This window comes from Anser brachyrhynchus (assembly GCF_964034855.1).
Source record: "Anser brachyrhynchus genome assembly, chromosome: 3".
NCBI lineage: Eukaryota > Metazoa > Chordata > Aves > Anseriformes > Anatidae > Anser > Anser brachyrhynchus.
This window is the reverse complement of record NC_137696.1, coordinates 51,650,021-51,664,237: the sequence shown is the minus strand read 5'-3', so window position 1 is coordinate 51,664,237 and position 14,217 is coordinate 51,650,021. Positions and strand designations below refer to the sequence as shown.

The following is a 14,217-nucleotide window of genomic DNA, read 5'->3' as shown; positions in this document are numbered from 1 at the left end:
AATTTAAGTACAAAGTTTACTGAGCTATCTGTTTTACCCTTATGAATAACATGCTACCTGTTAAAGCGCGGATCTGCATAGGCATCAGGGATGTTAAGGACTTCCCCCGTTCTTGCCACTTGACCAGCTATTCCTTTTTCTATAGAAAATCTGCAGAAAATAAAAATATGTGTTAGCCACAATATGAACTATTTGGAAAAATGTTTTTCCACTGGAGTCTGTCTTGAGCACGGTAATGGATATTTGTTCCCAATCAGCGTCATTTTGATGCTTTTAGGAGAAAAATCTTACAAGACAACAACTAGTAATAAATGATAAAATAAAAGGCACGTATTTAAACAGATACTTTCTAAAACCATTTTATATAACTATATAGTTGAAAACAAATGATGCCATAGTACGACATTTTAGTGACAGAAAATTCAATGTCTTCAATAATGCGGGAAGTTATGTCTAAAAACATGACTTTTTTACAAAACCTTTGACTTGTGTTTACCTTTACAAGCTGTCAATTTTATCATTGCTTTTACATATTCATTGTTTGGACACATCATATGCAATAGGGAACTTGGTTATTTAAAGGGCAGGTGGATTTCATAAAAATAAAGTTTGGAAGAAGACCAGTGGAAATGTCAAAGCCAACCACCATAGGCATTTGCTATGTACAGTTCAGAATAACTATCATGTTTCATCTCATGACGTTCAAACAATACCATGATACTAACTGTACCACCTCCTAATTACCAACAGAAAATTAAACACAGCAAATATATTCCAGAGTTGAATCAGAAAATCTACAAGTCTGTATTGCTAAGAAATATTTTTCAATTCCTCAACATAGAACAGTTATGATATACAAGCACAAAAGATTTTGTGGGGAAAAAAAAAAGTCACATGGAACTCTTTCAAATCTAAGCATACCTCCTGCCCCTGCTGAAGTTGGTGACAAAGCTGACAAGATTTCACCCTGTACACCTGGATTAGTTTCTCCTGCTATTTCTTATGATATGAACATCACACCAACTCAGACGTTTTCCTGATGAGTGACTCAATGTCACTTTCTTACAGATAATTAAGTTATACTTTTCTCTCAGTATACATCACCCTTGAAATGGCTCATACTCTTGTACTCAGTCAACGTTTCAATAATTTTCATGCAGAAAAGACAAAGATATAAGCAAGAAAAGCAATTATCGAGAAGGAGTATGAAAGTGTATGTTAAAACAGGCCACCTTCCTACTATACACTGCCTCTTTGCTTGTCAGTATGTAAACTGCACTAATTTTTAACTCCTTCCATTTGCACTAATACAATGTAGTAAGTGGGAGTAAGTTTGTCTAAAGGAGTCCAAGTGAAGACATGAATCACATCTCACTTTCGCCCAGAACTTCAAAAGTAAAAGGAGGAATTGAAAAGAATTCTGAGAAATTCACTGCTGCTTGAGTATTTTAATAAAACTTAAATGCAGTATATTGTCGTACATTTTTAAGAAGCTGCAGGTTTCAAACCTGTATATCTATTATTTGTCATTTTCGAAAAGCGAAAAATGTTTTAATTACTTTTGCATTTCACCTCTTTCATTGAAAATGTTCATATATGTACAAACTATACACTTGTGGCATGAACCAGAAGTACACATCAATTTCACCATTCCGAGCACACTTCAGAATCACAGCTCTTTGAAAGTTTTAAAATACTCTAAATTCACATGGGAAAAATTTAAACTAAAGTAGTGGACCTAAAATTTTCAAAACCAATTATCAGTTCATACTAGATTCTACATATGCCTAATCCATCTGTAGGAAGTACAAATTGTGTTTCCTTGCTTTGGATGTGCTTGAATAGCACTAATTTCAATTCCTCTTGGGAACCCTCTTGGGAAAAAATTGTCCCACACTGGCAGAACTATGGATTAGGTGCACCTTTACCTGCACCTTTACCTACCTCAGAACACCTCTGTTTTTTTCCCAACATGATTTCCAAAAGGACCGCCTCCGGAAGACGGCATTTCCAGGAGTGACGTTATAGCTTCAGAGACGTTGTTTCGATGGCACTGCAATGTCATTCCCAGAAGTACTACCTTCTGGAGGCGGGTCCTGGTGGGAATGATATCACAGTATGACAAGTATTGTCAGGGTACCTGCAGATAGGCACAGAGACTGGGTAATAAAATGCCTGCACATCTGTAGTTATAATGAAATGGCATTCTTCTGCTAGCTACTCTTACCTTATTTCTTTGGTCTTCTTAAAAACCGGTTTCCCATCATTTTCTTCTCCAATATCAAAAAGGTCTGAATACAGTTCCTTGTTTTTGTGGTCAACCTGGAAGAGTGCACATCTATCTGCATTCACCAGGTTTTTTGCATATATCTACAGACAAAAACAAAACTAGAGTTAACGGTCATGGATTAGATTATCTTCAGTCATTTATCTGATAAAAACATAAGTCCTTAGAAGTCTGAAAAACTTATCCAATGTGAAAACCTGTTTGAAGCAGCATCCACCTTCACAGCAATATTTTAGGATACAATTCAAAAGGAAAGTGTGATATGTTTTTTCAAAACTTTCTGTAAATTAATGTGATCTTTCTGAGAAACGCAGACCTATCTTTAGAGGCTTGAATGTTTGCTAAAAGAGAAAAGGCTTTGCTATTTAACTGTATTTCAAGTACAAGGAATGCTTTTCATAATGGTACCTTTCCCTCTATTTTTAGAAATTATTCATCTTCATGTGATTTTAAATAGACAGTATATAGCAAGACTTAAGAACTTTTTTTTGGCCTTTTTTCTGTGTCTTCAGTGCAAATATACTGGTATTGAATTTCCAGTGAAGAAAGACATAACAGAGAGTTTAGTGTTTGTTTCTAAAAAAAAAAAAAAAAGAAAAAAAAACTAAATGTGCCTGAGACACTCAAAAATAAACAGAGGAAAATTAGAAGTGTCATGATGGATTGCCACATGCAATGTGGCAATGGGAAATAGCTGCAATCTCCTGATACTAGGGACAGTTCTTGGACAAAAATTCAAAAATTGAGAGCTAGTAAGTTCTTCATGAACTAATAAAGGCCCCAAGATACCACCCATAGTCAACTACCACAGCATAATAAAATACCTTCGTGGCCTTTATCATACTTCGAACTAGCTACTTTCATCTCAGCAAAACTAATCGCCAGTCAGCACAGAACTTTGTCCCAGGAACACAGCAGAATTTCACTGAAAGGTTTCTCAGACTTAGGATGGACTTTCTGAGAACACTAGGAAAGACTGTTGATTATGTCACATGAGTATCACTGTGTTAAGATGCCATAGACTCAGGTTCAAGAATGTGCTCTATCCTATTCAGGTACAGCTCCTGCTTTTCTTATCTGCTCAGAAAGTACAGTAACTGCATAGTATAGAAAGGTCTAAGGAGGCACTCTCTCGCTCTCTCTTAATTGTATATATTCAGTCAAAGAAAGAAACTGATTATGATTACACCTTGGTCCGTAGGACATGCAGGTAGGACAGCTGAGACTTCTCAGGCCTTTTGTATGAATGAATAAACTCATTTTTTTTCCCTCTCCCACTCTCATCTTTCAAACAACAACAACAAAAAAAAAACACCCACCTAAAACATTTCATTTCGTATTAATGGAAGTAGACAAATGTTAGCCCTTGGCAGGAAGAACCTGTGAGATGATAAATCACTGGCAGTGAAGCTTTACTCCACTGTCGTATGAGCTATGTAACGTGCACTGCACAGAAACCATCTAGACCAACTTTACAAAAGCTGAAGAGCTCTCCAATATTGAAAGAATCTGTGGCTAGAAAGATCCTGCTGCTTTCTATCCCTTCTGGTCCATCAGAGCAGGGAAAAACAGGGAGAGTGCAAGCTAAGATGTAACTTCTGTGAAATATCAAAGTAGTGAGGTGAAACTGACTGTCACTCTTCTCTCCCTCTGAAACACAGAATATGCCACATAATGATACAATCACACTCCCATAAAATGGCAATAAGTGTGCAAATGTAATTCAATTAATTGGCCTAAGAAACAGCTAACCACTACAGATTAAAAAGGAAGCTGAGTATGAAGCATCTATGCAGGCTAAAATGCAGAACCAGGATACAGCCAAGTGTTTGAAAAGATGAGGAAAGAGTAAGCATATTTTACTGCCAATTGTGTTTTCCATCAGAACTCTCTTCATAGTGAAGAACAAGGAAGAATATGAATATTTGTCCTCAATGCTGTATGTTATATTACACCAGTTCTTTTAAATGTCAAGCAATTATTAAGCAGTTCATTTAAACTGGAAAGTCAGTGTTCAGAAATGTATCCTATGTGCAAAAGTCTTGAGAATGTACTAACTAGAATAAGACAAAAACTGCAAAATATTTTCTATAACTAATTCAAGTTTCTAAGTAAAACCACTTTTATATTGTTTGCATTCTTTGTTTCTTGTCTTTGAATATTGCTAAGAATATCACATTGAAGAGTAGGGCATATGTTGGAATACTCTTGGAGAGTACATTTGAATATGCAGATTGAACTAATAGTATCAGAGATCTGATTAAGATTTACATTTAGGGAAAAGAACTGAAGTATTAAATTAATGTTCCTAAAGCTAAAAAGTGTAATTCATTTCTTAAACATTCAAAATGTGCTACAACCAACCAGTCCACCAGATATTTGTAGACACTGTTCAGGAAATAATTCCAAATTTGAAAATGTTTCAAAAAATTATGATCTGTTTCTAGACTGTACTTCATGAAATTCATTGATTAAACATACTCTGTTAGCTATTTCATTGGTTTTGGCTTTCATTTTTTTTTTGTTTTGTTTTATTTTTATAAAATATTGACTGACTCTTTTGTTATGGGTGTAAATACTTCTGCAAAGCAAAGGGGATGTAATGTCTTGCACATCTCATCCAGTGGCTGGAACAAATATGCTAGAAGTAATGTTTGATCTCTAGTCCTTCCTACAGACAACAACTTCCTGAGGAATGTTTTGCATCATGTTGAAAATTTGAATTTAGGAAAAAGGAACAACAGGCTGAAATAAAAAGAAAAACAGAAACCTTTTTGTTACAATTTTCAAACCTTCAACACACAATAGTAATGATATAGCTCAGGGACAGTATTGTGTCATTACTTAGGAAAGCTGTGAAATGAAGTTACTGCAACAATCAAAATTGAGCTGACACCTTACTTTCCTCTTCCATATAGAGTTGTTAATTCTGTTTGTATTATGTGTCCATCACAAACAGCTCAGACATTTCGACGATGTGTAATGTCTTACTTTAAGGAAAGAGAATGGAGGACTTTAATAACCAAGATTAAACAAATTCGAAGTGAAAAAAACAACTTACCATTATATGTTCAAGTAGAGAATCTATTGCAACTATATTATCAAAATATGTTCTGTAGAGAAAGAAGGCTCAGTAAATATTTGCATTTAGTTAAACACTTCTCAAATGACTGTTGTGGGCTTTTGTGTCACAATAACTTAACAGTTAACTGAAATAGGTGAGAAAAAACTTTTGCACCTTGAAAACCATTTACTTGCTTTCCATTGCACAAGGGAATTCAGCAATGGTCCTACTAGATCTGTTCCTTTAAGCCATTATTCAATAATAACAGAACTCCTTAGGAAAAGAAAAAGACTACCAAACATTGCCTGCCTTGAACTGAACAGGCCCTGACTGGGCAACACCAAAAAGGTATCAAAATACTTTGCCACCTTTTACACACTTAACATTTTAAAAGGAGAAGCAAAAAGGGAAAACAATCCAGAAGATATACATTAAAAAAAAAAAACACAACCATTGTTCACTTCCATTGTTCACTACAGATATATAACATTATCTACATGTTTTCAAAATATCTCATTAGGTTTATGCATAGAGGATTATGTACTGAGAACTTGTAAATACTATGTGTTGTAACTAAATTCATATCATATTCTACTTAAATACTATTTAATAGTATTTAAAAGCAACAATTTATGAAACTCTTAATGAGTATTCTTTATTAGCCCAGGTGTTAGTGTATTAGTGTTGCAGAAGACTAATCTTGTGACTTTTTAAAAAAAAACAAAAACGTTATCTCAGTTTCACAGTGAAGTGGTAACTGTCCAAGGACAGTCAAGAACATTGAATGATAAAGGTCAAACTTATTAAAAAAAGAAGTCTAAATCTTCCACATGCCAAGTCTTAATAACCCTTGGATTACAATGTTCCCAAGAGACAGAAAGACATTGTCCCATGGCCTTGAACATATATATACAGCTCACTTCTGTTTGGGTCTAGTGAAAAAGAAGGTATATAATACATGTAATATAGGTATATAATACAATGTCTTACAATTTCAGAGACATGAAGAGGTGGAGCACTGTATACCCTGCCCTTTCTAAAATGCTATAGAAGATGTCCCAGTGACACTGCATGGTAGCAATTTTCTCATTGAATAGGAAATCCTCTTTCCATGTAAGAACATGTACAGACCGTGTCTAAAAGCAAACTGAGTATTTCCTTGCCAGTGCAATTCTTTACCTACATGAAGTTGATAAAGGTGTTATTAAATGATGCTCCTATTTTTTTTGGCTCAAAGCATAGGCTTTCTTTTTTGTTAAAACTAAAATATTCTAACAGCTGATAAAGCTAGGGTATTTGCTTACAGGAATACCTATTAAATATTTGCAATATTTATTGTAAATTTATCTTAAAATTTTAAAATACAAAATTCTTTAAAACAAAGTCAGTATTATGTACCAAAAGTAAATTGCCAGCCACTAAATTTGGCTAGATTAACCCAGAGTTCATTGGTAAACTCGCTCAGTACAGATGCTAGCAACAGACAATGACTGTGCAAAGGAATGTAATGGTGCAAGACACTGCAGCAAGAGGATAGCTCTGGCAAGGGAATGATGAGAGTGGTCTTTAGGAGATATGCTCTAAAACTAAGCTGAAATAATAATAATAATAATAAAAAAAATTATTTCTGGGACCAAAATGTAGGCAAAACATCTGGGTACAGCCTACTTGCCCTCCATGCAAGAGGCAGGCCCCTTCCTCCACTCTATCATCTCCCATTGCAGCAGAAGTGATTCAACTCCCTGCATTTGCATTTCTGAGTTATGGCAGAGGCTTGCTGGACACCCTTTAATCCTATCAGCTTGAGAACTATTCATCGAGACCCAAAGAACAATACCACCAACCCATTATTATTTTAACTTACTATCTCTATTGTTTAAAGATGCTTGTATAACAAAGGAAAAGGGATGAAGGACAAGAAGACTGCCTAGAACACCAAATTGACTTCACCAGTCTAAGAACAAACTTTCATACTTTTACAGGGTTTTCAGCTTAATCTTTCATTCATCAGGATGAGAAATTAAAATAACATATACCATACCCAGTTACAGTTCTTTGAAAATGAAAACAGAGTCTCCAGAAAACACAGAGGAAGAACAACTGTGTGGCAGTCCTGATTATTCAAGGATATAGCCTTGAAGTGTGTATACTTATGCATGTGTATACTTATGCATATATACTTATACATGCATGTAGAGGTCAAAAAATAAGGAGGGAAGTGCTGAAGCAAATTGACTAAATTTTCAATTTTCAAAAAATGCATTCAAACCTTCTAAAACTGACCCTGAAAAGAAACGACGCCTGGTTGTTACTTTGGCATGGAGGGCCATGTTTAAATCCGGGGGGGGGGGGATGACAAAAACAAGTAAAAAAACATGCTAAAGACCACAAGAGTAAACAAATTCTGTACATTATAACTGGATTTTACATTTTCTTCTGCCATAGGAACAAAGCAGTTTAACAGCAATACACCACTGCCACCCACATCATTCATTCTTAGCCCTGTGCTGAAGTTTTCTTGCTCTCCGCACCTGTTCAGATTGGAAAGCTCATCAAAATAGACTGATGAGGTTATAGTGCAAATCATACTTACTTCGATACATCAAGCAAGAAGTCATTCAGTTCAGTCTGTTTGGCAAGGCCTCTGCACACCTGTGGAAGAAAGATCACATTATCGTTTGTTCCAAGGGAACACTGAAGTCAGAGGGAACCTGAAGTCATGTGGTCTACCCGTTTGATTTGTATTTAAAAAATACCACTCCTAGTGCGTGTATATATATATATATTACACCACTGTATAAAATTAATAGTTGTATTTGTGTGCTGGGCTTCAATCTTAGCTATCTGTTTAGTAGCCTAATAGGTAAGGCCTAATCCCAGATCAGAAGTCCCACATTCTTCCCAAGCAAGAACCTGGGCATGGTGAGTCTTCTGCTTTGGCCTGCAAGAGCTGAAGGGAGAGGAATGAAAATGAACAACGAACAGGCTTAAAACTAAGTTTTCTAAGTTTTGTTTTCTTAGATGTGAAAGACTTCTGTTAAAGAGTGAGTCAGTATTATAAAGTGATGAGAAATTGCAACTGCATGCAATTGCAATTCTACTAGTGCACAATAACCAAGGCCAGCAAATTCTTCCTGAATGTACCAAGGTGAATGATCACCCTAAATGAAGTCAATGATCTCCAGCAATGAGGTGGCAAATATTAGTCTTGAAAAGAAAAGCAGGAAATTTTGTGAGAGTCTTCTGTGAGGTGCATAAAAGATATCTTGAAAAAAATAATGTAATAATCTTCCTTCTGTGAGTTGACAGATGAACCTGTTTCAGCATCTTCTGTAAGCTGATGGAATATGTTTAGATTCAGTGTTACCATCTTCTATTAGCTGAAGGAACAAAACCTCTCAGTAAAGCTGTTGGGATTTGCTACAGGAGCTAGCTGTGTGTGGAGCTTCATTAGGCGCATCTTTAGTTAGAGTAGTTAGAGGACCATGAAGCAGCTAGCAAGGATAGCTTAAAGCAGGCTTAGCTAGCAATACCTAATAATTGCAAACTGATTACTATGGGAGGAACCAGGTGGCCTAGAATTTGCCTTCTTCCAAGGAAAAAAAAACACTGTAAAGTTGTTACAATTCCACTTTAATAATTATCTATCTACTTCACTAAAATTTCTTTTTCCTTTAAAATAAAAGGAATAATAAAAATGTTATTTATTAACTCATTTGTTCCATGGTTGCAAGTGGAGAGAACTAGGATCAATAAACACCAGAAACTTTAGCATACTTTCCCCAGGATCTGGGAAGGGCCTTAAATCGATGTTTTAGTAGTGACCCCATTTAAGTTTGAAAATAATCCATATTTCTACTAATCAAGTTCTGGCAGAAGGGCTACATAATGGAAAAATGAAAACCAACCCACACTTACTTGTACTTGATGTATTGCTACTGAAGCCCATGCAAGATTTGCTGTTGCAACCTGAAACAAAAGAGAAAACAAACAAATCTGAACAAACCTTGAAAATGTCACACAATTTAAATGATAGTTTTCTCTATACAGCTGAGTGAATTAGACAGACAGGCAGCAACAATTTGTGAGGAGATAATTATTTTGTGAAAGTCTCTGTATACTTGCAATAGCTTCAGTATCAGTAAGATGCATTCAGACACAGGAGAACATTCCTCCACTTCTGTGTCATAAAGATGGTTATCAATGCTCATAAGCAGTGTTATTGGCAACCCATCAGGTCAGAAACATAGCATCAAAACAAATGTCCCATGAATCAAGGACATTAAAAATTATGTTATGTATATTTTTTTGAAAGACATCTGTTATAGAAATAAAATATCTCATAACATCTTTCTGAGGCTGCATCTCTTCAGCCACAACTATTTCCAGCTGTAAACAGGCACTGTCTCTTTCACTACCATTTTGGTGGCAGAAGAAATAGATCTGATCCCTCATTGCAAGACTAGTGTTTTAAAGCATGACAATTTCCAGGCAACATTTCAAGCAAATGTCAGGTAAACTGCAGTTAACTAAGATGTGCTACCATGCATAATCTCCTGTCCTTGAAACACATAAGCTTTATAAGAACACAGAGGACACAAGTACTAAAAGTCTGCTGCTGCATTCCCTCCCTCCTCATGTCCTTCATTTTTTTTTTTTTTTTTTAAGCAGAACACATTGTACAGATTTTATAAAAACTGCTAATGGTATTCAAAGGCTTTCTGAAACCTGAAAACAAAAAGAATGCTTTAGAACACTCAGAAAGTGATCTTTAAATATTTTTAATTTACTAATAAAATACTTTTATTTAGTAGTCTGTCTTTTCCAAGTAGAACATTCATGAAATTCAGTTAAAGAAGGTATTTAATATAACATAAAAGATTCATACTGCTTTGCACAGAACAATGCACGTTTGAGACTATCTGAATTGTAGATTGATTAATGTAATAGGATAAAATTTTAAAAAATAAATACATTGTGTGTATTATTGAATTAATGAAGCATGGTATGTGTATGGTCTGTTCTTTGTTCTGTGAACAGGGACACTGACACCACCATACTAATCCAGTCCCCTACCATGACCTCTATGTACTGGAAAAAAGACACCAGCTGAGACACTGAGGCTGAAGCTACACATGTGCTGACCGCCTAGCTAATATATAAATATCTGCATCCCACTAAGCTACTTAGGTTACTGATAAACAGAATATATGGTTGACAAATATTACTAGTTTTTTTCCTTCCTTGGGAGGACTAGTTTAATACCTCTCATTGGCATGCTTTCTGCTTTTTGCATAAGAATAATTACTCTTCAGTATAGATAAACTGCATAGCATTTGTGCTCCGCGGTACATCTCGTAACACTATCAAGACAACAGACCTTGCTAAGACTCACCCCATTTTGTCCTAATCTCTGAGTTTAGGTTCATTTCCCAGAGGAAATGTACAGATAGAATTGAACAGCACAGTTCTGAGCCACCTTAGCATGTAGATGGGACATAACAAGGCAATAATCTCTGAGACATCTAATCCATTTTCAGATTCATTTGTCCTTGGCTAACAACTCAGTGTCAAATGACAAATGGACATGTGTGGACAATTTAACTGCACAGGCCTTATATAAATACAGTACACCATATAGCATACAGAACTGTCATGGAAATGGGAAAATGGATATGGATGGGAGTATCTGTGTGAAGAAACACCAGAATGAAAAATAGTAGAAGAGGCTTTTATGAGTGGCATGTAGTGATGGCATCTAGATTAGCGGGTCTTCCAGGTACCAGCATATGCACACACAGTTTCGAAGGACATCTAGGTCAGGAGAAAAAAGACAGTGATGACACGTCAAAAAGGACATCTTGATGACTCACAGAGGTAGGACACACTGGAGAGACAAAAGATGTCAGCTCCTAAAAGCTAAAGAAAGGCAGACTCAAAACCACCACATGGCTGTCAACCTAGAAAGAAACCAGGAGACAAGAGGACTCAGCAGGTGGCATCCTTTGTTCTCCATGTCCCTGAGAGAAGTCCTGGAGAGACTATCTGGATACCCACATCTCTTGTGCCTGACTCTTGGAAAGGACCACTTAGACACACACATCTTGGTGCCTGCAAGTGTGTGGATATAAGAATATAAATGCAAATAAGTGAAATCTCTTTTGCTTCATTTATATTTTAAAGTAAAATCACTTTCTCCTGTAAGACCTTACACTGAGAGTTTCTACACGATTGCAACAACATAGCAAAATTATATCCCACAATAGGGCTCATCCCCTTGAGAAACAATATCAAAAACAAATCAACCTAAAATATCTTTTCCATCCTGTAAAATAAAGCTTTTTCTGGAAAGTTAAAATTGAGGCCCAGTGTAACTTGAGTGTATAAAGTAACTTCATTTTTCTGACATTTGATGTACATTTGCATAGATACGCTTTATTTGGCAGTTTTGCATTAACTTCTTTAATGACTTTGTATTGAGTTTATAATCAATAAAGACAAATATTTGATGATAAAATTCACATATGAAAAAAGTATAAAACACAGAAGAGAAGAGCGAGAGAAGAAAGTTTGGAGGGTGGAGGGCTGGAGTGCTGGCCATTGCAGAACAAATTCTGGAAAGTGGTGCCTCACCTCTTGGTGACTTAGATGGAAGGCTTCTTTGCCCCAGTGACGATAAAGCTCCAGGATACCAATCAGATCACCAATTGCAGTGACGATGGGTAAACAAAGAACAGATTGGATACGAGTCCCTGATTCCAGTCCAGTACCTTTAGGAAATCGTTCATCCTAGAAAATGTAAACATAATCTGATAAAACGTAAATATCATAACATTAATATAAAAGATAAATTGGTGTTTTTCTCCCCCTCTTGACTGATCAAATCTGCAGGAAAATATATTTAATGATAAAATTCACTAAATATCATAACTCCCAGCATAATTTACATGTAGCATTAAGACATTTACTAGCAAAGTTCAATAAAAAATCTTCTCAGCATCAATTTATATGTATAGATAACCTTAGTGATGCAAAGTTAGAATTAGTTGTGATATTAGCTTCAGGTTTGCTTTTATAATGCATTTTTTCTAATCTCACAGGCAGCAAACCAACACTTCATTGTTAATGCCATTCCAGATTAAGAGAGAAAGAAAGAAACATACAAACAAAAAAAGAAAACTAGAGCATTTGTAATTATGAAGTGGGCTGCTCAGATTTCAGCGTTACCAAGCAGCCAGCAGTGCTTGCAAGAGGATAAAAATCAAAAACTGAGGCTAAGGCTTTAGGTTATACAGAGTTATAATCCTCAACTGACTCCTGAGGAGAAAAATATTTTCCAGAAAAAAATTACATGAGAGAAAGTATTTCTCCTTCCCTTGCTTATGCATCCTGAATAAGCCCATGCACAATTTATAGAATAAATGTTAAAAATAACCTACCAGCTGCTATAAAAAGCCCAAATGCATAACATTTGCTTTAAGTAGGGAATATGCAACACTTTATAACTTCAACTCCTCATGAATAAAAACTCACAAAGACCAGAGAAACTACCTGGATGTTATAGTCGGTGAGGCAGTAACTAGCTGACCTCAAGCATGCCAGAAGCACTTGGTTACGCACAGTCCTTCTGTACATGATTCGTACTAGATGTTCCCTGTAGACTCTGCTTAAGAAAACTCTCTCTTCTTCATGGCTGCTCCCACTTGCACTGGGGAAGGGAATCCTTTCCTTTCTCAAAGAAAACAGCAAGTAATCTCTACCTTAATTACTAAGATGACAATCACCCTGAAAGTCTAAGAACAAATGACAGCTTCACACAAACTGGAATGCAATGGAGAGTGGGAAGCACTTTTCAACACAAGCCTCCTGCATTCACTTTTTAATTCTTTCTTCCACAAAAGAGGGTTGACGAGTCAGTTTGCATCCTAAAATCACAGGAAGGCAAACTATGTCACCAAAATTAATCTTCCTTTTCTGGAGGGGTTAACAGAATAAAGAAGGACCAAACTGAAAGGCCAGCGTGGGGAAATTAGACTGGGAATCAAAGAAGCCAGTCCCCTGCTGCAGTGAACTGCCATTCTGCATAGCCTTCGCAGAGGTTCACAACTTGAATTTCACAGTGAAAGGAAGTTAACCTTTTCTTCTTAGTACAACCCATTGGGGTACATTAGGTGTTCTCTATGTCCATCCGGTCACTTCAAAAGAGGAAATTTGTCTGGAGTTCTGTCAATAATCTGCTTATACTGTAAAACAACAAAGACCTCTAAACTCTTCCCCACTAGTATTAAGGATGTAAAATCAACACATACCACCTTAATATACAAGCCTATCGTGACATTAATTGGAAATTACCAGTGACAATTTAAGCCTGTCTATTGTCTGTCTATGTTATAGACAGAAAAACACTAACACCATAGAAACACTTTATAGTCCAGGTAAGTACCAACTGCTACTACAGAGAAAGTGGTGTCTGCTCCCCCCCCCCCGACATGTAGAACAGCATCCCTTCATCAGTACGGGAAAACTTCAGGGCCCTTTGGGCTACCTTCTTCAGCACCTGGCCACCTGAGAGGTCCACCATGTAGCGTGTGTATTTGGCATTTAAAATAATAATAATAATAACTTAAAAAAAAAAAAAAACTTTTAAAAACAGAGATAGAAATGCCCAGTTTTGACCATTTTGACCACTGTATAGGATTCTTATTCTAGATCAAAAGAGCTCGAAAGAGTACTGAAAACACTGAAGAGTAACCAATTTAAACAGTCTTGATTTTCTCACAACCAGTCAATCATAAAGCGTCCTCATAAAGTACAATTAACTACCCATTTGATGCAACTGCATAGACATGATTAGAGAATGAAAGCT

At 36.1% G+C, this 14,217-nt stretch overlaps 1 protein-coding gene across 6 annotated transcripts in view; it reads right to left on the bottom strand.

Annotated features, from left to right (window-relative positions):
• PDE10A (phosphodiesterase 10A) overlaps positions 1-14,217 on the bottom strand; it is a 190,777-nt gene that overhangs the window by 37,492 nt on the left and 139,068 nt on the right. For all 6 annotated transcript variants that reach the window (XM_080588459.1, XM_080588456.1, XM_080588458.1 and 3 more), the window contains 6 exons: positions 11,985-12,140; positions 9,270-9,320; positions 7,945-8,003; positions 5,349-5,400; positions 2,228-2,370; positions 58-150 (listed from right to left, as the gene is read on the bottom strand). In XM_080588459.1, the coding sequence (XP_080444585.1) occupies positions 58-150; positions 2,228-2,370; positions 5,349-5,400; positions 7,945-8,003; positions 9,270-9,320; positions 11,985-12,140 (554 nt within the window). The remainder of the gene's footprint in view (positions 1-57; positions 151-2,227; positions 2,371-5,348; positions 5,401-7,944; positions 8,004-9,269; positions 9,321-11,984; positions 12,141-14,217) is intronic.